This window comes from Trachemys scripta, chromosome 2 (genome assembly GCF_013100865.1).
Source record: "Trachemys scripta elegans isolate TJP31775 chromosome 2, CAS_Tse_1.0, whole genome shotgun sequence".
In the NCBI taxonomy this organism is placed as follows: domain Eukaryota; kingdom Metazoa; phylum Chordata; order Testudines; family Emydidae; genus Trachemys; species Trachemys scripta.
Window position 1 is genome coordinate 43073300 of NC_048299.1, and position 22438 is coordinate 43095737.

The following is a 22438-nucleotide window of genomic DNA, read 5'->3' on the forward strand; positions in this document are numbered from 1 at the left end:
TGCAGAGGTGTTCTTAGGATCCAGATACTCTATGTTTGTAAAACGTTTTGAGATTATCGGAGTCTAGTTTATTATTACTATTATTGAATTTCAGTGAGTAAAGTACATTTCCCATCTAGCTTTTACCATTTTTTTCTTTTAATAAATTGAGTATGCATTTTGAAATAGCCAACTTGACTTCCTCTGGCTCTGAGCACATGTAACTTAGACATATAGGAGGAAATGGCTATTCTTGGTAATTACTATATATACATTCACTCAACAAAACACACAATCTACAGAAGTAGTGTATATTTTAAAAAAACCTACCCCAAGGTATTTGTAAGTAAGGTGGCTTTAATCTTACACTGACCTAAAATAACCATCTAGGCAAGAAAAAACTGTTGTAATTATTACTTTTATATTTTAGGTTATTATAGTTTATTTATCCTAGAATGTACAAGTAACTCAACATTGACATAATAAATACCCTTTGATACTTATTTTTATTTTGCAACTTTCAGAACACCATTAGTATATACTGAATGTAACTATCAGGGACCCTAATTTCAAAGGTTTGTTCCTCATTTTTGTGCCAAAAAAACCTGTTACACTAAACAAATTAAGGCGATACAAGTCTTACAAAGATGCTCAGTTACTAGTCATGGTTTTTAATTTACTTTATTCTCCATTGTCTGCAATTGCCTTTTGGAAGCCTGACAATTATATTGTCATCCCCCCAATCCCTTTCTCCCCCACCCCTATGATTGTGCCCTGAGGCAAATATTGATTCCCACTCCCCAAAATCCCTGCTGCGTTTTGAATGGAGCTGAAAGTAACAGAGCTGCCTTTCCTTAAAGGGACACTGTCAAGACTGATGGACCCAAAATGTAACATATATTAAGCAATTCAGTGTTTTGTACTGTATTGATTATGGGGAATTATCAATTCTTTCTAAAAAATGTCTGCAACATTCCTAAAATCCTAACTTTTCAGGAGGGAACCAGTCTTAGCTCTGCTTGCCCAAACTGTCTTTCCATCCTGCTTTTTTGGTGTTGGTTTTTTGTCTGTTTTTCCATTCCTTTGAAGAAGCAGGGTATCACAATTTGCACAAATCTTCACAAGGAGAGAACAGGCAAGCAGAGCGGAGGGAGAACACAAATGCCCATTATAACAAAACCTGGTAGGTCCAGCCTTCCTCTTTGACAGATCTGTTAAGACAGCAAATGCATAGTTTTAAAGCATATTTCAAAGTTTCTGTGTTGTAGGTTGATGTTTTCCTCTTTACTTTCTGAAGACAGTGGTCAAATTAATCTCTGATATCTATGAACTCACACCAGAGATGAAGTTGAGCCTTTATATTTTTGAGGGTCCCTCACAAAATGGCTGGTTTAGGGTTTGGGGGGTTGTTTGGTGTGTGTGTGCTAGGAAGAGGTTATTTGCTTGTTTGGTTTACAAATAGACATTTAGAGTTTTACTTATGTACTTCACTGGCATAGTGTGTCAATTTAAAGTTTGCAAAGTGTGTTAAGACAATATCAACTTAGCACTATTATATTTATCAGACTCCAAAGAATCTCTTGCATCAGCTTACAATCTTTAAGTTTTTATTGTAAACTATGGAACAAACGTGTTTCCTAAATTGCAAACACTAAACTTAAACTTAGAAACATCTGTTCTGATCCTAGCCTTGACTCACCCTCTTTCATTAGTGTGGACTGCAGAATTTTTAACCATAAAAATGAAAAGCAATTGTCTGCCCTATTCTATTCATTATCCTCTCACAGCATATGGGGCTATTCTCCTCCCAAGCCTTCCTCTTTTTTCTTTTAAAGCAAAACCCATCAAGCCCGGCCTCCTTCACAGCGACCCCCCCGCCTCTGCTCCCTTTGTGCCTTGGACAGGCTGAAAAGCGGCGCTTGGGAGACCTAACCTCCTTCTGCGCCTGGAAGCTGAGTGAGATGTTGAGAGACGGTCCCTTCCGCAGGCAACTCAGGCGTCGGTTTCAAGGCTCCTCCCTTCTGGCGAACGGCAGACTGCGGGGCGCCTGGAAACCGGTCCGAGGGAGAGAGGCGAGGGGGAGCGCACTTGAGGGATTGACACAAATGGTCAGGCGGCGGCGGCGGCGGAGGCTGGAGCTGCAGCGGGGAGCCGCGCGCTGCCTCTCGCCACTCGGCTCTGCGGGGCAGTGAGGAGCGCTGGCAGGGCCGGGAGCGGGGCAGTTTCGGGGTGTCCCCCTCCCGCCGCCCTGCCCCCTTCATGAGTCTCAAGTTTGATGCGGGCGCAGCAGAGGCGGCGGCGGGAGCCCGGCTGGGGCGGCAGCGGCGCCGAGGCAGGGGCCGGCGAAGTATGGCTGAGCAGCGGGCACCCCCGGGGGCGTCCGGGCACGGCCGGGAAGTTCGCGGCGGGGAGACGGCGGCGGGCGGCAGGAAGAGGAGCAGCAGCAGCCGCCCCAGCTGGTGTCTCCGGCTCCTGCTGCTGCTGTGGGCGGAGGCTCCGGTGCTGCCTGCCCGGGGCCAGCCCCAGCAGTACAACGGCGAGCGGGGCATCTCCATCCCGGACCACGGCTACTGCCAGCCCATCTCCATCCCGCTGTGCACGGACATCGCCTACAACCAGACCATCATGCCCAACCTGCTGGGCCACACCAACCAGGAGGACGCCGGGCTGGAGGTGCACCAGTTCTACCCGCTCGTCAAGGTGCAGTGCTCGGCCGAGCTCAAGTTCTTCCTGTGCTCCATGTACGCGCCCGTGTGCACGGTGCTGGAGCAGGCGCTGCCGCCCTGCCGCTCCCTGTGCGAGCGGGCGCGCCTGGGCTGCGAGGCGCTCATGAACAAGTTCGGCTTCCAGTGGCCCGACACGCTGCGCTGCGAGAAGTTCCCCGTGCACGGCGCCGGCGAGCTGTGCGTGGGGCAGAACACCTCCGAGCGCGGCACCCCCACGCCCTCGCTGCTGCCCGAGCTCTGGACCAGCAACCCCCAGCAGCGCGGCGCGGGGCCGGCGGGCGGCGAGCGGGGCGGCCGCTTCGCCTGCCCGCGGGCGCTCAAGGTGCCCTCCTACCTGAACTACCGCTTCCTCGGGGAGAAGGACTGCGGCGCCCCCTGCGAGCCCGGGCGCCTCTACGGGCTCATGTACTTCGGGCCCGAGGAGCTGCGCTTCTCCCGCACCTGGATCGGCATCTGGTCGGTGCTGTGCTGTGCTTCCACCCTCTTCACCGTGCTCACCTACCTGGTGGACATGAAGCGCTTCAGCTACCCGGAGCGGCCCATCATCTTCCTGTCGGGCTGCTACACCGCTGTGGCCGTGGCCTACGTCGCCGGCTTCCTGCTGGAGGAGCGGGTGGTCTGCAACGAGCGCTTCGCCGAGGACGGCGCCCGCACGGTGGCGCAGGGCACCAAGCGGGAGGGCTGCACCATCCTCTTCATGATGCTCTACTTCTTCGGCATGGCCAGCTCCATCTGGTGGGTCATCCTCTCCCTCACATGGTTCCTGGCTGCCGGCATGAAGTGGGGCCACGAGGCCATTGAGGCCAACTCGCAGTACTTCCACCTGGCCGCCTGGGCCGTGCCCGCCATCAAGACCATCACCATCCTGGCCCTGGGGCAGGTAGACGGCGACGTGCTCAGTGGCGTCTGCTTCGTGGGCATCAACAACGTGGACGCCCTGCGGGGCTTCGTGCTGGCCCCCTTGTTCGTGTACCTATTCATCGGCACCTCCTTCCTGTTGGCCGGCTTCGTCTCCCTCTTCAGGATCAGGACCATCATGAAGCACGATGGCACCAAGACAGAGAAGCTGGAGAAGCTGATGGTGAGGATAGGGGTCTTCAGTGTCCTCTACACGGTGCCTGCCACCATAGTCATCGCCTGCTATTTTTATGAGCAAGCCTTTAGGGAACAGTGGGAAAGGAGCTGGGTTGCCCAGAGCTGTAAGAGCTATGCCATCCCCTGTCCCAATAACCACAGCAGCCACCACCATCCACCCATGAGCCCTGACTTCACTGTCTTCATGATCAAATATCTCATGACCTTAATCGTGGGCATCACCTCAGGCTTCTGGATCTGGTCGGGGAAAACACTCAATTCCTGGAGGAAGTTCTATACCAGGCTTACCAACAGCAAGCAAGGGGAAACCACAGTGTGAAACCCAACCCAGCCAGGCCGAGGGACACCCACCATCCCAACCAGAGAGGGCGGGTGAGGGACCAAACTCCACTGTATGCCCACAATCCCAATCAGGAATGGGGGGAGAGGCTGCCGCAAATCCACTCTTGGAAAACTTTCCAGACTTCTAGCCATTTCCCCAGCCTGCAGGGAAGTGAGAGAAATTAGGCAGGTGGGGAAACTCCTGAGATGGGACAGTCTTTGCCTCCTGTGGGGAGTGAACTTTATGTGTGGTTGGGGGAGAGGGTTGTAAATAGCCTCTGTAAGATTTTGTAAGTATATTTGTATTTGTAAATTACAAAGATCTCTCACCTTTTTTATTTTTAGGACATTTTAACTCATTTGCAGATTTCCCCCACTGTTTTTAACTGGCATTGGATTTTATTTTTCATTTTAGTACAGGATGGAAAAATAAAAGCAACCAAAACAAACCACTCCTTTCATCCCAGCACAGGTTTTGTAATGGTTTTGCTTGGAGTTCAGTTGCATGAACAGCATGGCCTGGATTGAGGCTGCTGTAATGCCCTAAGGTTCCTCCTGACACAGGCTGGGTCCTGATCCCAGCAAGCCTAAAAGATGGGTGGGAATAGGGAGGGGCACAAACACCTGACTTGATCCCTGCCCCGTATACCTGATGCATAACGGGGGGAGTCTTGCTACTTGCATCCTGAGGGGATGGAGGAGCAAGCAGCTTTACCTCACTTCTGTGACCTCTGCCATGGATGGGGGAGGGGAAGATGGTCTGACCCCTGCTGCCCAATACCAGACATGTCTAGTCCTTGCCATATATACCCAGGGAGATCTTATCCCGGCTACCTAACCTTTGAGGGAACAACCTCCTTAGCCCCGCTCAGAGGTGCCTGATCAGGGGCAGAGCAGCAGACTAAACCTTTCTGTCAACACTTAGCATTAGGTGGGGGGACTGGCTGCCTTCTGCTTTTTAAAATTAATTTAATTGTACCATGTGTTTGTTTTGTCAGTGGTCAGGAGTGGAGGTCTAATACCAGCTGCACCTGTAGTATGTCTGATGGCTTAAGAGAGATAAGAGGGCATAGATAGCAACCTTTATTTTTAACCTGTATAATAAACTTAATTCTTTTTTTAATGCAAACCCAAGAGGGGATTGATCTGGCTAATCTTTCATCAGAAATGGGGTTATTGGCTGTTGCTGTCCCAAAAGTTTCACAGCGTATGGATGGAAGGAAGACTGAGGATAGTTATGTTAATTGTTGTGTGCTCAGTTTCTTGGCTATCTGCTTCCTTGATGGGTCAGCTTGTGTGTGGTAAACATTGTTTCTTCTGTCAATGAAACTGTTGAGGGAGAACTACCTGGAAGGTTGTGTTGAGGTACTTGATATTTACTTAGATTAATAGACTGCTCAATATAAACAGGGTCAGAAAATATGAGCTCAGTAAAAAGAGATTAATTGGAATGACACGCAGTGTTCAGCTTTTTTATTAAATCTATAAATTGACTTTTCAGTTTGGAAATATTTAAAATATTAAAATGCTCCTGTATTAAAATGCTCCATTATGTACACATTGTGAGGGAGGGATGATTTATTCCACTATTAAAAACAACAACCACCAAGAAACAAAATACTTAATCTGATGGGATATGAGACCTTAAGGAAACTCTGATGTCCTTTCTAATACCATAATTACATTGCATACTGTGAAACATGGGTGCAATATGTCTATCTTTAAAAAATGTATGCTCCTGTGTTTTTTAAAGAGGGTTAAACAAGACACATCAAATGTAACTCTTCACCAATGCATTTTAATATTTAGTCCTCTGTATGAAAAACAGCAGAATGCTTCTCTCTCCTGATTGTATTTTTTTAAAGTTTTTATATAACAAGCGTCTGTATTTAGGTTCATAAATGTTATCTCTGGCTACCATACCCTGAAATGCAATGGTATTTGAATTTGGTATTCATTTATTTCTTTCATTATCACAAGATCATCTATATTTATAGAGGAATAGAAATTTATATATATTAAATACCATATTTTTAATTTCTCTTAAATAAATTGAGGTTTTGTACAAAATGAGTTTGTCCTTTTACATATGCCTCGCAGTAATTCAATATATACGTATTCATTATTTTCATATATTACAAGGTGTGGGTGGTTTTTTGTTTGTTTTTTAACTGCGTTCACAAGCTAGAATTCAGTGTAGGAATGCATTATATAGCTTGTTTTTAGGCCAGTCCAGATTAATCCTTCAAAGGAACTAATGTATACTGTTCAAGATCCTTGATAGGATATGGTTGATGGTGTGAAATCCAAGAAGAGATCTGCTATATGGCAGGAGAAGAAAGAAGCTTGCAGATTTTTTTTTTTTTTTTTTTGCAAAGGAGAGGTTTAAGTTGGAAAAACCCTTCTATATTTGCTATTTAAAAATTTGCCAGTTTCTCACTGTCAGAATCACATTCAAGCTGTTTCTAAAATATAAACAATTGTCTTCCTTGGAATATTTTAGTATGCAGCCCTTTTTGTTTTCTTGGAATCTTGACTGTTCAGTTAAACCAGAGCTGTAAAATATGTACATGAAAATATTTCCATTAGGGTTTTTGAAGAATTACATACATTCTAAGCTTTTTTCCAAAACATTTTTGTTATCGTCCAAAGTGCCTTTTTAGAGGTTTGGTTTTGGTAGGCATACTTGGATAATGGAGATTTTTGTTTCTGATGCTTTCCACTGTTATAAGGTAGCACTGTGTTTCATTATTCAGAATTATAGGGGATATAAATTGTTTATAAAAAAATCAGGCAAAAATTAACATGCAGTATGAAGGAAGCAAGACTTAAAGATTAGAGGCAAAAATCTGCCCTTATAGACATGAGAGTAGAATTTAACCATAGGGCTTTTAATTTTATCATAAATGTACTATCCATTTTCTTAAGTATTGTCTTTTTAAAAAAATTCTCTGTTCTAGCAGTTAAAATTGTACTACTCAGCGTTCAGCTCTAATGGTCTAAAGCACAAACCATTCAACTTCATTTGACATGCAGGTCCTTTATGGTCAGGTGAATAATTACAACATTAGAGACATTTTGATCAGTTACCTTGAAACTGAATATTTGTTTATTCATTTATGCATTGCAGAAAATATGTTAGGGTTATAACAATTTTTAATAATGGAAATGTAGTTTCTATACAAAGTAACATTTTGCTAGTCTACACATTTGTGGTCTGCACACATTATAATTTGTACTTCCAAGATTTAAATATAGGTGTTTCACATTGCTCAGTCTTCATTATTTTTGCAGAATAGATTACAGTATATCATAAAATTAAATTGTTGGAGCAAGCCCATCTTATTCGTGCATCATTCTTGTTTTTGTTGTTTATTCATTTGCATGCTAATTTGCAAAATTCAATAATTTTCAATAGATTACATAGTCATTAGTGGGTGTTATCATAGTGCACAACTTTCTTCTTGCATTTTTCTTTGGCATACTTTTATTTGTCTACATATTTCAAATGTACCTATCGTGGTTTTTAGGACTTTTTGTAAAAGTCAAGTCTAAGTAGACTAAACAAATACGAAGGTGCCTTCTTTTGGACATATTAAAATAGTTTATGCTTCACCATAGTAAAAAAACTCCAAACATATCCAGTGTTTCATAGCTCAAGTGAATTTAGCTAGACATAGGATTTCTGACAATGCTATGTATAATTGGTATACCATATTTATGAGCAGACTGTATTGTAGTATAAAAAGAAACAATGTTGCAAAATTCTACTTTGTGTCTTATAAAGAAGATAATATAACAAAAGCTTTGATACGGCAAAGTTTGACTGAGAGACTAAAGAATATTCGTAAAAGGCATTCTTTAATGAAACGCTATGCTCTTTCATTTAGAATGCCACTGATCTAAAATGAGCAGGCATATATAAATAAACATGTTTCTCTAGCTATTCTCTATAGAGGGCAATATCATGATAGCCTGGAGAACTGGGGATGCTAAACTAGAATTCATCCTTCTATAACAGTAGCACTATTTGTAAAGTAGCACACTTGCATTGTAGTTTCCGTAACAAATCCTATTTTTTCAGGGCTTTTAACTTGTTCACATAAATTATCCACAAAACTGCCAATTTATGAGACTATTTTAAAAGGCTAATTTTAAAAAACTGAAATGCTGCATTCTAATAGACCTAAATTCTAACTTAACATGGGGAGTGAACTTCTGTATATTTCTAGCTCAATATCTGCTATCATGTACAAGTGCAATTACAAATTCTTTCCATGTAAATGGTGAAGAGAATCCTCCCAAACTTTGTTTATAGTATGGCCTTTTGACTTGGAAACTGAGGTAAGGCTGTTATTTCATCCTCCATTCACCCTCTAGTGCCCAGACATATAATTGCAGTATTCTTGGTGGCTAACATCACCTTGCGTGCTAAGATCTCTGCAGTACCTAAACACGGACATGTAACAACATAATTCAGCCTCAACTATGAATATCCTGTTTTTAAAGATCCAGTTAGATTTGTACTACCGTATTTATTATTTGTACCATAATGAGTCCCAGCAACTTCAGTCCAGATCAAGGAAGGCCCTTCTGTGGTGAGCACTCTTCAAACAAAGAAAGATATGGGCTCTGCTACTAGGAGATCACGGTCTTAAAGCCTCTATCCTGCAAGCACTTATGTACATTAGATCCTGTGACTTCTTCTGTCTTCTGCTATGTTGGTACTGGCATGCAACACCCCAAATCTTAAATCTGTCAAACATTCAGGTCACTAGCTGAGTTTGCAAGATATGCAATAATCCACACAAGAGAGGGAAGGACAGAGTTCTTTCTGTCTCAAAGATTGAATCCTTTGATGCTCTAAAAATGTTTACAGTGCAGAAGAGTGACGAGAGAAACATGTTTTCTAAAGTTCAGCAGTTTTAGCATGTTAACATTGTTTTTAAAATGAGTAAAGAGATAAAGGAAACAAATCCTGGTGACTTAATAAGTGGAGGCATTGTTATTCAAAGACATCTTATTAAAATGGCGCTAACAATTTATGAAGTCAGTGGGAGTTTAGGGTGGTTAGCATTTCAAGAGACTGGGTCCTTGATGTTTTGGGTTAGCCCAATAACTATCATATCAAGCAGGATAATATTGACAAGAGTGTCCGTTAAGTAAACAAAGAAAAAAAATCAACACTTAATTTCATGCAACTATAAACTGAATTTATACTGTACATTTACTTAAAGCTGTGTCAGTTTGTCAGGTAATGTTAAATCTTCTTTAAAAGCTATCAAGTTATAAGTTAAGTGGCAAAATACTTGTATGGGTATCAGTAAGCAAGATTTGTGTGTTACTTACAAGTAAAGATCTCAATAAACTAGTAAAAAAACAGGCCTTAAACAATATAATAAGGTAATAATTCACCAAAGAAAAAGCAACATTTTGAGCGTTTCACTGTAGCCAATATTTTTAATTCTACAAAAGAAAAACATTACTGTTTTGTAATCCATGAACATTTCCCTGTTTCAGACCTCAACATATGTTTAAATTAATTTTCCAGTGCAACCACAACAAGCTTTCTCCCACAGACCAGGGCTTGCCCCGGTTTTCATTTAAATCAGCTGTATCAGTAAATAAACTGCAGTCTTGTACTCTGGTCAGACAGCTCTTTATGAGCACCCACCAACATCACATACCGGAAAGCAATGCAATTTTATGACGATTCAGTCATCACTGAGGCTTGCACTCAGAAAACCCATAATATGTGCATTTAGTTACCATCCTCTAATCAGATGTTTTTTTCCCAAATACTTTAAGGTTTGGTTGCAATAAGAGGAAGTGAACAACATAATAGTGTAATTGCTATTGTGATTTTCCTTTGTGTATCTTTTTCATAATCATTATAATATAATTTAAAACGTGTCTTTGCATATATAGAGAATTAATGTAGAAAAACTTCCATTGCCAGCTAGCAAGAAAGATATTTCATGGTGGAAGACCTAAAATAACTTTTATGGCAATTTAACAAATCTGATGGCCCTAAGCAGTAAAATTAACTGTCTGCAATAAATAGTTACATTAATAATGATGAACTGCAATGGCAAATAGGCTGTATATCTCCTTCTTATTTTGATAGTATCACAAATCATGTGAGCTTTGCTCATGCTACCATGATGTTGTCAGTATCTCTTGGTGTGACTGAGAACAGTCTGTGGGTTTTTTCCAGATTTAGTACAGTTTTATTAAAATAAACCACACTTATACAATGCAGATCTTAGAAAAGGATATAATTTTATTGAAGGGTCTGCTGAGGACAAAGTCACAAGATGAACTCAAGTAGCCGAAATCCCTAAGCCTGGTGGTTCTTTATATTTTGTTATTGCATATTTCTTGCTTTTAAAATAGCACATACAGTTAGGATGTTGTACTTTAGAACTGTTTACATTTTAAATTGCACGCCTTGTATGTTAGTCACAATACCATCTTAGTGAGACTAATATATTAGTGAGGCTAATATAACTGAGCGGTAACAACACCCCACTCACTTTTTATGTTGGTTTGTTCATATGAATGAGCATTGTTGTTTTGTTACAAGTTATTACTTATTTCCCTCCACCAAAGTGCATGGTGCTGTACAAACCTGTTGAAATCTGTGGAAGGGAAGGGTGCTTACCCCTCAAGGGAAGGGTCCTCACAATCTTGCAGGTTCAGGCCTCTACATATGTGGAGTTGCAAATAGGAGGTGATAAGATCCTGTTTAAAACTCCTGGTCTTTACCCTTCCTTCTTCCGAACATAGGCCTAGCTGATCTGCTCCCCTGGCATTGGTAAAAGGAGCACATGCCACCAGAATTGGGAAGAGGGACTCAGTGGTGTGCTTGTCCAGAGGAACTGTGGTGTTGGGGCTCCCATGTCCAGAAAAAGGTGGAGCCAGAGGAGCAGCTCCTGTTTGAGGTATTTTTGTTTCTGAGCACAGCAGAGGAGAAATCTCGGTAGCTAATACTGGCTTACACAGAACTAACACCCACTTCATGCCTCCTGGTCCCCCATGGAAGGGGACAGGCCAATGATCAGCTAGAAAGCTCTGTTAGCTGGTAGGAGAGGGGAATGTGAGGAGTACGAGGGAAAAGCCAGATCTTGCTGTGTTACAACCACCCTGAGATTAGAAATTCACTCCCCTCAAGAGAAAATGGGAAGGAAGCTCTGTGATGAGCTTGGTTGAGTTTTCAGTTGATTTTTCCACAGGAGTGGGCATCAGGGTGAAATCCAGGCCCTATTGAAGTTAATAGTAAAGCTCCCATTGACTTCAATAGGGTCAGGATTTCAACCTAGGACTTTTTTAAATGCTTCAAAAATGAATTTTGAAGTTTAAAAAATATGGGTAGGGTCAAAGGTAACTTACAAACTTCTCTTGGGAAAACAAATCCCAGTGGCAGATCATTTCATTAAGCCCTAAAAGCACCTCTAATGTTACTCAGGTCCAATGTATTCAGAGTACATGGTTGTCTTCCAGTGGCAGATAATTTATCTAAGAATCTGGGAATCTTCAGTACCTCTCTCCTCCCACTCCCCACCAAAAAATGTAGTTCAGATTAGTTCCTCTGAAATTCTGTCTGTGGTAATACATGTTAAACGTTCATCCCAAGCAGTAATAACAACTTAGTTATTTCAGGGTTAGAGTTTTCTAAAGCAAAGCTGTACAACATATTTAAAACGAGGCTACTTTTGTTCCTTTATAACATACTGATGACCAGAACGTGTAGAGGGGCCCTTCTGTCATTGGCAACAGAGGGTCCTGTGGCACCTTTAAGACTAACAGAAGTATTGGGAGCATAAGCTTTCGTGGGTAAGAACCTCACTTCTTCAGATGCAAGTCACGAAAGCTTATGCTCCCAATACTTCTGTTAGTCTTAAAGGTGCCACAGGATCCTCTGTTGCTTTTTACAGATTCAGACTAACACGGCTACCCCTCTGATACCTTCTGTCATTGTGTGTTTTTTCCAGTTCTTTGTTTTAAAAAAATGCTATATTTTATACACCTTCAAAGCTGAGGCCACCCCCCAAACCTCCTCCCAATTCTGCAAATAGCCTTGCTTTCCAGTCAGTAACAAGACATATTGCTTCCCTGAAACCAGTTTGGAAACTGGGTGTGGGCAGCCTGCAAGAGGTAATAAAGGCAACATGACTTGTGGGATCAATTCCTCATGGTGACACTCATTTAAAATATTCATAGGAATTGATTCAGCCTGCAGGTGTTGCCCAAATGTTGTGCTGGAACCTATCCTCCCTTAGTGTAAATACAGTGTGAAGAGCCCAGTCTCATTAATCTCAGAAAGAGTTTTGCTGCTGACTTCAAGGGAAACTGGATCAGCCACAGCATGACTGGAAACATACACAAGTCTTTTTTTTATTAAGCATAATTAAAAATACAGCAAAACAAAAAATGGCTGAAAATTAATTAAAACCATCACTCTTCCATTTGAGTAATGGTGTGGCATGCTGGCTGTGTTTATGTGATGTTCTGAAGCAGCCAAGGTGCAGAAACTAGGAAAAGTTGTTGGGATGCTTAAGGGCCAGATTCTGTGTGTTGCTGAGTGCCCCCAATTCCCATTGACTTAGACAGGACTCACGGGTGTGTCTGTTGCCAGCTTTCTGGGTGTGACTGTTGCCAGCCCCAAATGTTCAAAAATCCTGAGTCAGGCTCACCAAAAATCATGCTTTTGGCTTGAAAATCATGAGATTATGTAGAACGATAGATTTGGTGTTCTTTTCATTTGCCTTCTGCTTTCTGAGCCTTTAGGGTGTACTGGGGGAGGGGGTGTCACATTTTGAAGCTTCTTCACAGTCACAAGGGCTAGAAACTTACTTTTTCTTTAAGAATGAAGGCTGAAATCATCACATATCCACTTAATTCCAGGAGCTGGGGCTTTAAGGAAAACAATAATTAGATTCATAACAAAATCATGAGAGTTGGCAACACAAGTTACAAATCAATATGAACAATTATGCCAACAAGTGTGGTCATTATTAGGAGTTATTCAGCATCTTATAGACATAATACTGATCTCCCTTTTGTTTTTGCCTTGATTGGCTACTGGAAGGAAAGCAACGTGTAAGAGGGGGCAAGCCATCAATTATTTTTTCACTTCTTGTGCTGCCATTTTCACTATTCATATTGCAGGCTATATCCCCAGGTTGGTAAATTAAACAACAGAAAGGATTCACTTCTGTTTAAGTCGTTGAATCTTATTTTTAAAAAGGATTATTCACTTGCCATTAAGTTCCATTGATATGACCCTACAGCTGGTATTAATTCTCCAAGGGAGCTGGGTTTGCCAATGACCCATTTCACTTAAGGTTGTTCTTTTAAACAAATGAATTTATTGTTGACGAAACGTTCTAGATGTACAGAAATGTACCACTTCTACAAATGAAAGATAGGCATGAAATTTAAACTGCGTCACTCAGTCTCCTTGGTCTCTTTGATGAGACTGCTTCAACTGCAGCCAATTAGGATGGTGGTTTTTGTGATATGGGCAGCTGTCCATTAGGCATGGGTATGAGACTATCACCTCCTGTCACATTCCACCAAATAGTAATTGGATTGGTGACAGATTTGAGTCACTACCATTCTGGGGCAAATTTGAATGAGGCTCTGTACCCCATTACCCATCTCCTGAACTTCAGTCTCCTACTGCAAACTACATTAACCCTAGCAATACTGGGAACATTTGTGTCCTCACTGCTCTGCTGAGGGACTGAACGTGAGCTGACTTGTTTGCAGTCCTGAACTCTTTTCCCTTCCCTCACCACCATCCCCAAAGGAACCTCATCTCCCTTTCTACCTCTCTTTTACTTTCCCTATCCAAACACAGAGCCCTACCACAACCCTAATCCTTGCCTCTGATAAAAGTGGCTAGCTATTGAAATGAACTAAAATTGGAAATATACCTGTAGTTATAAGTATTCTATGAATGGCAGGTAAAAGAACTTTAACAGAGGGATGCTTTTGAAGTCCACTTGGCACTTGTGTTTTACCTAACATATGATTAATGAATTGCTATCATGACTGACAGAGATGTCCTGCTCCTCATGGCAGTCTTGGGCCTTTGGCTCACTTGCAAAGCCAACACCAAAAAAAAAAAAAAGCATGCTAAGTTTCCTTAGGGCCCAACCAGAATGCTAAGAGTTTCTAAACTGAAACACCGCATCCCTGTTTGCAATACACCAGTGGTATGGTCACAATTGCATTGAAATTGAAGACAGTTTTGCCAATGATTTCAATGGAAGCTGAGAAAGGCCTACTGTAGCAAATCTCCACTTGATGATTAGGTGCTGGTGCCTCCCTCCTACTCTAACAGGCTTCTGATGTAATTCTAGAACTAGTCTTAATTAAAACTTTCTAGTTACAAAAAAGTAAGTTTGACAAAATTTTATTTCTCGTAGGTGCATGTCTTGCCATACTAGTGAGCTTGGTCCTGAGGCTACCTACTCACCCCTTTGGTATAACAACTGCCTTCTTAATCTGCTTGTACTGCATCTCTTTTGATGTCTCTGACTGAATGTGGGACTCCCCTTCTCACTGGAGGAGATATGATTTGTCAGTGGCCAACATAGGGGCTGGAACTAGGGGTGCTGGCTTGAAGTGGTCTCCATCATATATAGGGTTTACAGTTTGATGCAATGGCTCTCAGCACCCCCACTATACATATTGTTCCAGCGCCCCTGTTTGATGCTGCAGTGTGGCAAACTACATAGAAAAAAAATTAGCATCAGAACATAGGTTCTAATGTAACAGTTCCTATGAGTGTCCGCTCTAGTTTGTTCTCCTGTGTTTGATAGTGCCTGCCCTATATTAAATATTTAATGTACTCATGAAACACCTTGCCAATGATGCACATGCTGGGTATTTTCTTTCTGACCCCCACCTGATGATCTGCTCACCTTGAGACTTAATACTCCATCAGTCATGAATGCTAGTCCAATTCAGAGGGTTTTTTTTTGTTTCCTGTGTCTTCATGGAGTAGGAAAGGGGGCAGAGGGAAAGAGTGTTCACAATTTACTCTCCTTTTTCCATGAGCATCTAGGCTCTAATTCCAGCTAGAATATTTGGTCTTGGCTCCAGTCTACTGAATCATTTCTTTAAATGCCTCCAACTCATGGAATGAGAATCACAGTTGCTTATAAATGTGGGTCCTCAAAGTGGCAACACAATGTGCTACCAGACTGGATTGTTTTTACTTCTGTTACTGGTCCAAATATACTTTCCAATCCAATAGCTGGCCAAAATTATCAAACTCGTGTGACATACAGCAAAACTAAGGCTTTATAAGGTCACATCTATAGTAAGTAAGAAGTATTGCCGAACTCACTGCTTGTAACACTTTGAGCTTGTACATTAGTACAGTGCCACAGATGCTCCTGGTCTTTTTATAAGTATTGGTTGTAAGTTTGGTTGCTACAATGGGAGTGCAGATCTTTAACTCAGATCTAGCTGAACCGGTGCAACCAGTAATGGTTTCTTCCCAATGTCAACAGGAAGCCATAGGCATTTCTGGAAGCTGGGTATAAGCACACATTTTTAACAGTAAACCCTTGAAAGAACATATCAAGGATTTGGTGGACTCTCCAACTCTCCATCACTTGGAGTCTTGAAATCAAGACTGGTTGGCTTTCCGAAAGTTATGCTGTTAGTTATTGGGTTTGATGCAGGAATTACTGGGTGAACTACTAAGCTTTATTTTATATAGAATGTCAGACTCAATAATCACAGTGGTTCCTTCGATCTTAAAAACTTATCTATGAATTGCAGCTGCACTGGTTCATCTGACTCTCCTAATTCCACCCTGCAATGTGTTGCCTTATATTTGTGAATTATCCAAAAGATCCTGCTCCTAGAAGAAGTGATGGACATTATGGACTAAGTATACCAGGAGTCCCAGAATGCACTGATACAATAGTTTTGTGGAAACACCAACATGATGGTCAAAAACAGTGTTACTCTGTAGATACTTTGCTTACCCTTTGCTTATCTTTGTAACAAACCATTTCATACAATCAATGTTCCTCTCTTGGTTTCTTCACATGGTATAGAAAGCAGTGAAGAGGTACGTGTGTCTAACACGTAAATACAGTGCCAATTCATTAAGGAGAAAGAAATGGTGTTCTTCTAACATGCTTCTTCTTGTAGATAATTATTTTGAATGGCCATTAAAATTTATTGGCATATCCTGCTACGTAAAATGATTCTTCACCTCATCCTTGAGTCTATTTCCCAGATCACTTTATTATTGCAAGTGTCTTAATAGCCACTGAAATGCCCAAAACAAGTTAACAATCTAACCAGTAAGTTAGAGGCTGCAATTTTTTAAATTCATTGAGAAATATTGGCAAAACTGCAGACATATGTTTCTGCTGCTAAAGCTTAGTCTTATCACAGTTTGAAAATGTGGAAAATCAATTATGTGCTTTGAATTATACTCCCTTTACTGCTATAAAAGAATTTCTTCATTCTTTCAGGGTAGTGAAGACTTTGTAACATCTACCACTAACAGGCTGTTAGGACTTTCTGCTAAATGAATACGCTGCAAGTAAACTAAACAGAAGGCCTGTGGAATGCTAAACATCCACTTTCTCTTCTGTTGTGGCTGTGCTGCAGCTTGGGAACCGTCAGCCTTGTTGCTACAACATCTGGACAACATTTGGGGTTGTCTCTCAAGTACACGGGTGTGCACCTCCGGTGAATTTTAACTTTCAACATCTCTCTGCCTCTAATCTATATTTAATGTTTCATGACTAGTAGTCAAAGAAATTTCAACTAAATATCAGGTTGGAATGAAAATGATCCTTGGGAAAACATTCATTTTCAGCATTCAACAGCCAAGTATCTGTGACAGAGATGGTCCCTAGAGATTTGTAGCCCATTCTCTTGCAGTAATAATAATTAAGACTCGTGATTACTGTGCCCACATAATCAAAGATCGCTTCATAAAATGTACTCCCTAAGGGGAAAAATTCTCTGTTCCTAACTGAATGTCAGTCATAGGGATCAGCACCCCCAGGGATGTCAAGTCTTTTGCTTGCCCTTTTCATTACAGTGTTGTTAGCATTGTGTTACTTCATATTCTTCTCAATGCAAATGAGTAGGTAATCATGTGTAAATCGTGCCCTCCAGAAGGCACATGTGGTGAGGGTTTTTTTCCCCCTCTTCTCCAAATCTACCACAGGGATTTCTCACATGGAACATAATTACATCTCTGCCATATGGGCTCATTTATATTCTATTACAGGTTAAGCTAATACGACTTAGAACTATGCTAAAAATATCTCAAAGCGTTATGAGCACTGTCAAAACACTTGTCATTTCTTCCTTGCCTGTTTGATTGCTAGTGACTTTATATTTATTTAGAAATCTATAGAGCTAAGAAACTGTAGTAAAACAAAATAAGGTCAGTTTTATGGTGGCCAGTCTGCAATGAAGATTGTAATTCTCTGCAATGTTTTGCTCTTTTGATTTGAGGCAAATGGATCAGATGTGAGAAAACCGAAAAGCCTCTGAGCCACATTTACCTGACTTGTCTCCCTCCTAGAATGTAGGTTTCCCAGGAGGCACACAATCCAGATTTCAGATGTGTAGTTTTGTCATTATCAAAATATATCAGGTCGGTGTTTGATGTAATCGTCTTCTAGTGTATGGCTTCTGATGGCACAAACAATGAATTAGATATTGGTAAGTGATGTAGACACGACGGCCTGGTCTACACTATGACTTTAATTCGGATTTAGCCACGTTAAATCGAATTAACCCTGCACCCGTCCACACAACGAAGCCATTTATTTAGAAATAAAGGGCTCTTAAAATCGATTTCTGTACTCCACCCCGACGAGCGGAGTAGCACCAAAATCGATATTGTCATTTCGAATTAGGGTTAGTGTGGCCGCAATTCGATGGTATTGGCCTCCGGGAGCTGTTCCACACTGCACCATTGTGACCGCTCTGGACAGCAATCTGAACTCGGATGCATTGGCCAGGTAGACAGGAAAAGCCCCGCGAACATTTGAATTTCATTTCCTGTTTGCCCAGCGTGGAGAGCACAGGTGACCACAGATAGCTCAGCTCATCAGCACAGGTAACCATGCAGGCCGATAATCGAAAAAGAGCACCAGCATGGACCGTACGGGAGGTACTGGATCTGATCGCTATATGGGGAGAGGATTCAGTGCTAGCAGAACTTCGTTCGAAAAGACGAAATGCCAAAACTTTTGAAAAAATTTCCAAGGGCATGATGGAGAGAGGCCACAATAGGGGCTCAGATCAGTGCCACGTGAAAGCCAAGAAGCTCAGACAAGCCTATCAAAATACAAAGGAGGCAAACAGTCGCTCCAGGTCAGAGCTGCGGACATGCCGCTTCTACGCCGATCTGCATGCAGTTCTAGGGGGAGCCGCCACCACTATCCCACCTCTGACCATGGATTCCGAGGCGGGGATAATCTCATCAGCTACATCTGAGGATTCTGCGGATGGGGAAGAGGAGGAGGAGGAGGACGAGTTTGTGGAGAGCACACAGCACTCCATTCTCCCCAACAGCCAGGATCTTTTTCTCAGCCTGACTGAAGTACCCTCCCAACCCTCCCAAGCCAGTAGCCAAGACCATGACCCCATGGAAGGGACCTCAGGTGAGTTTACCTTTTAAAATACAAAACTTGTTTTAAAAGCAAGCGTTTTTTAATGATTACTTTGCCCTGAGGACTTGGGATGCATTCACGGCCAGTACAGCTACTGGAAAAGTCTGTTAACGTGTCTGGGGATGGAGTGGAAATCCTCCAGGGACATCTCCATGAAGCTCTCCTGGAGGTACTCCAAAAGCCTTGCCACAAGGTTTCTGGGCAGTGCAGCCTTATTCCGTCCTCCATGGTAGGACACTTGACGATGCCATGCTTGCAGCAAGTAATCTGGTATCATTGCCTGACAAAGCCTGGCAGCGTATGGTCCCGGTGTTTGCTGGCATTCAAGCAACATCCGTTCTTTATCTCGCTGTGTAATCCTCAGGAGAGTGATATCGCTCATGGTAACCTGGTTGAAATACGGGAATTTAATTAAGGGGACAGAGGTGGCCGTTCCTACTGGGCTGTTTGCCTGTGGCTGAAAATAAATCCTTCCCTGCAGTTAGCCAAGCGCAGGGGGGGAAATTGGCCCTGAGCTTTTCGCGTTTGGCTAGCAGGGATCTTCCCTGTTACCAGCCACGCGGTGGGGGGAGGGGTACAGCGATCATCCCAGATAATTCATGGCGGGGGGAGAGACGGGGGGTTAGTTTGGTTTCTGTAGGGATCTTCCCTGATACCAGCCACGCGGTGGGAGGAGGGATAAAGCGATCATCCCAGAGAATTGGATGGGGGGGGTTAGTTTGTTTTCTGCTGCTGAAGGTTAACAGGAAAACCGCAGCAGTCAACGGACTTTGCTTGGTATCTGGGAAAGGAGGGCGCAGAAGCCGAAAGACAATGGCTTACCATGGCCGCATGCAAGCTGAATTCTGTTGCCCGGACCTGCATCTGTGATCTCTAACACCAAAGTCATAGGCACTCAATATTAAGATGGAAAATGCGACCTTGTACTGAAATCACATGTGCTACGTAATGTGAATAGTGGTGTTCACCATGAAAGAGTATAAGCATTGTTCTGTAAAATGTATCATTTTAAAAATTTCTCTCCTTTTTTTCAACCCTCCCTCCAGCAGCTGCAAATTTTTCAAGCCTCCCTCCTCCGTCCCGAAGGCTATCTCAAATAAGGCGGCGGAGAAAGAGGACGCGAGACGAGATGTTCACAGAAATAATGGAATGCACCCGCAATGAAAGAGATCATTTGAATGAGTGGAAGGACACGGTATCTAAATTTAGGAAAGATGCCAGTGAACGTGAGGTCATGAGGGATGCTCGAGATGAGAGGTGGCAGGCTGCAACACTGGGGCTGCTGCGTGATCAAACAGACATTCTCCGGCATCTGGTGGAGCTTCAGGAACGGCAGCAGGATAACAGACTGCCGCTGCAGCCGCTGTATAACCTCCCTCCCCCCCTCACCATGTTCCATATCCTCCTCACCCAGACATGTAAGAACACGGGGGGGGGGAGGCTCCATGCACCCTCTCACTCCACCCCAGTGGACAGCCCAACCAAAAGGCTGTCATTATATTGAATTTTTTCAGTGGCCTTTTACTTCCCTCCTATCCTCCTCCCAAACCTCACCCAGATTACCTTGTCGGTTCTCTCCCTATGTTTATAATCAATTAATAAAGAATAGTTTTAAATGATAGTGACTTTATTTCCTTTGAAAGCAAGCTGGGGGAAGCGGGAGGGTGGGTTCCTTACAGAGAATGAGTCAATAAAGGGGGCAGGTTTTCATGAAGGAGAAACAAACAGAAATTTCACACTGTAGCCTGGCCAGTCATGAAACTGGTTTTTAAAGCTTCTCTGATGCACAGCGCTTCCTGGTGTGCTCTTCTAATCGCCCTGGTGTCTGGCTGCACGTAATCAGCAGCCAGGCGATTTGCCTCAGCCTCCCATCCCGCCATAAAAAAGGTCTCCCCCTTACTTTCACAGAGATTGTGGAGCACACAGCAAGCAGAAATAACAATGGGGATATTGGTTTGGCTGAGGTCTGAGCAAGTCAGTAACGATCGCCAGCGACCTTTTAAACAGCCAAATGCACATTCTACCACCATTCTGCACTTGCTCAGCCTGTAGTTGAACAGCTCCTGACTCCTGTCCAGGCTGCCTGTGTATGGCTTCATGAGCCATGGCATTAAGGGGTAGGCTGGGTCCCCAAGAATAACTATTGGCATTTCAACATCCCCAATGGTTATTTTCTGGTCTGGGAAGTAAGTCCCTTGCTGCAGCCGTTTAAACAGATTAGTGTTCCTGAAGACGCGAGCATCAGGAACCCTTCCCGGCCAGCCCACGTTGATGTTGGTGAAACGTCCCTTGTGAACCACAAGTGCTTGCAGCACCATTGAAAAGTACTCCTTGCGGTTTATGTACTGGGTACCCTGGTGCTCCAGTGCCAAGATAGGGATATGGGTTCCATCTATCGCCCCCACCACAGTTAGGGAATCCCATTGCAGCAAAGCCATCCACTATGACCTGCACATTTCCCAGAGTCACTACCTTTCGTAGCAGCAGCTCAGTGATTGCTTTGGCTACTTGCATCACAGCAGCCCCCACAGTAGATTTGCCGACTCCAAATTGATTCCCGACTGGCCGGTAGCTGTCTGGCGTTGCAAACTTCCACAGGGCTATCGCCACTTGCTTCTCAACTGTGAGGGCTGCTCTCATCTTGGTATTCTGGCGCTTCAGGTCAGGGGAAAGCAAGTCACAAAGTTCCAAGAAAGTGCCCTCACGCATGCGAAAGTTTCACAGCCACTGGGAATCGTCCCACACCTGCAACACTATGTGGTCCCACCAGTCTGTGCTTGTTTCCCGGGCCCAGAATTGGCATTCCATGGCTATAACCTGCCCCATTAACAGCATGATCTCCAAAGCACCGGGTCCTGCAGTTTGATAGAATTCCATGTCCATATCCTCATCACTCTCGCCGCCGCGCTGCCGTAGCCTACTCCTCGCTCCCTGGTATTGCAGGTTCTGGTTCAGCATAAACTGCAGGATAATGCGTGAGGTGTTTACAATGTTCATGACTGCAGTCTTGAGCTGAACGGGCTCCATGCTTGCCGTGGTATGGCGTCTGCACTGTTCACCCAGGAAAAAGGCGTGAAACGGTTGTCTGCCATTGCTTCCCTGGAGAGGGGGGGAGGATATACCCAGAACCACCTGCGACAATGTTTTTGGCCCCATCAGGCATTGAGATCTCAACCCAGAATTCCAATGGGTGGAGGAGACTGCGGGAACTATGGGATAGCTATGGGATAGCTACCCACAGTGCAGTGCTCCAGAAATCGACGCTATCCCCGGTACATGGATGCACACCACCGAATTAATGTGCTTAGTGTGGACGCATATATTCGACTTTATACAATCTGTTTCCAAAATTCGAATTATATAAATTTGGATTAATCCCGTAGTGTAGACATACCCTCCATCACAGCAACATTTTCCAGAGACATCAAACACATCCATCCATCATCTAGATGATAAAGAGGGCAGATGTCAGGTTCTTTGTTCTTGAGCATCACAGGGGCAGGACGGGGAGCTCAAGAAGCCCCAGTGGTAATGATGTAAGTTAAACTGCCCATGACCATAACTTATCCTGATGTAACAGGATTCGTATGGTAGTCCTATGGGGCATGCGGGAGCTAATCCGGCGAGAGTAGGGGATACAGA

General features: G+C 43.2%; 1 protein-coding gene across 1 annotated transcript; it reads left to right on the top strand.

Moving 5' to 3' along the window:
• The first annotated feature begins 1881 nt into the window (after nt 1-1881).
• On the top strand, nt 1882-6191 carry FZD1 (frizzled class receptor 1). Its single transcript, XM_034760406.1, has one exon. It carries the CDS (start codon nt 2239-2241, stop codon nt 4117-4119), a length of 1881 nt encoding a protein of 626 aa, XP_034616297.1. The 5' UTR covers nt 1882-2238; the 3' UTR covers nt 4120-6191.
• The last annotated feature ends 16247 nt before the right edge of the window (nt 6192-22438 follow it).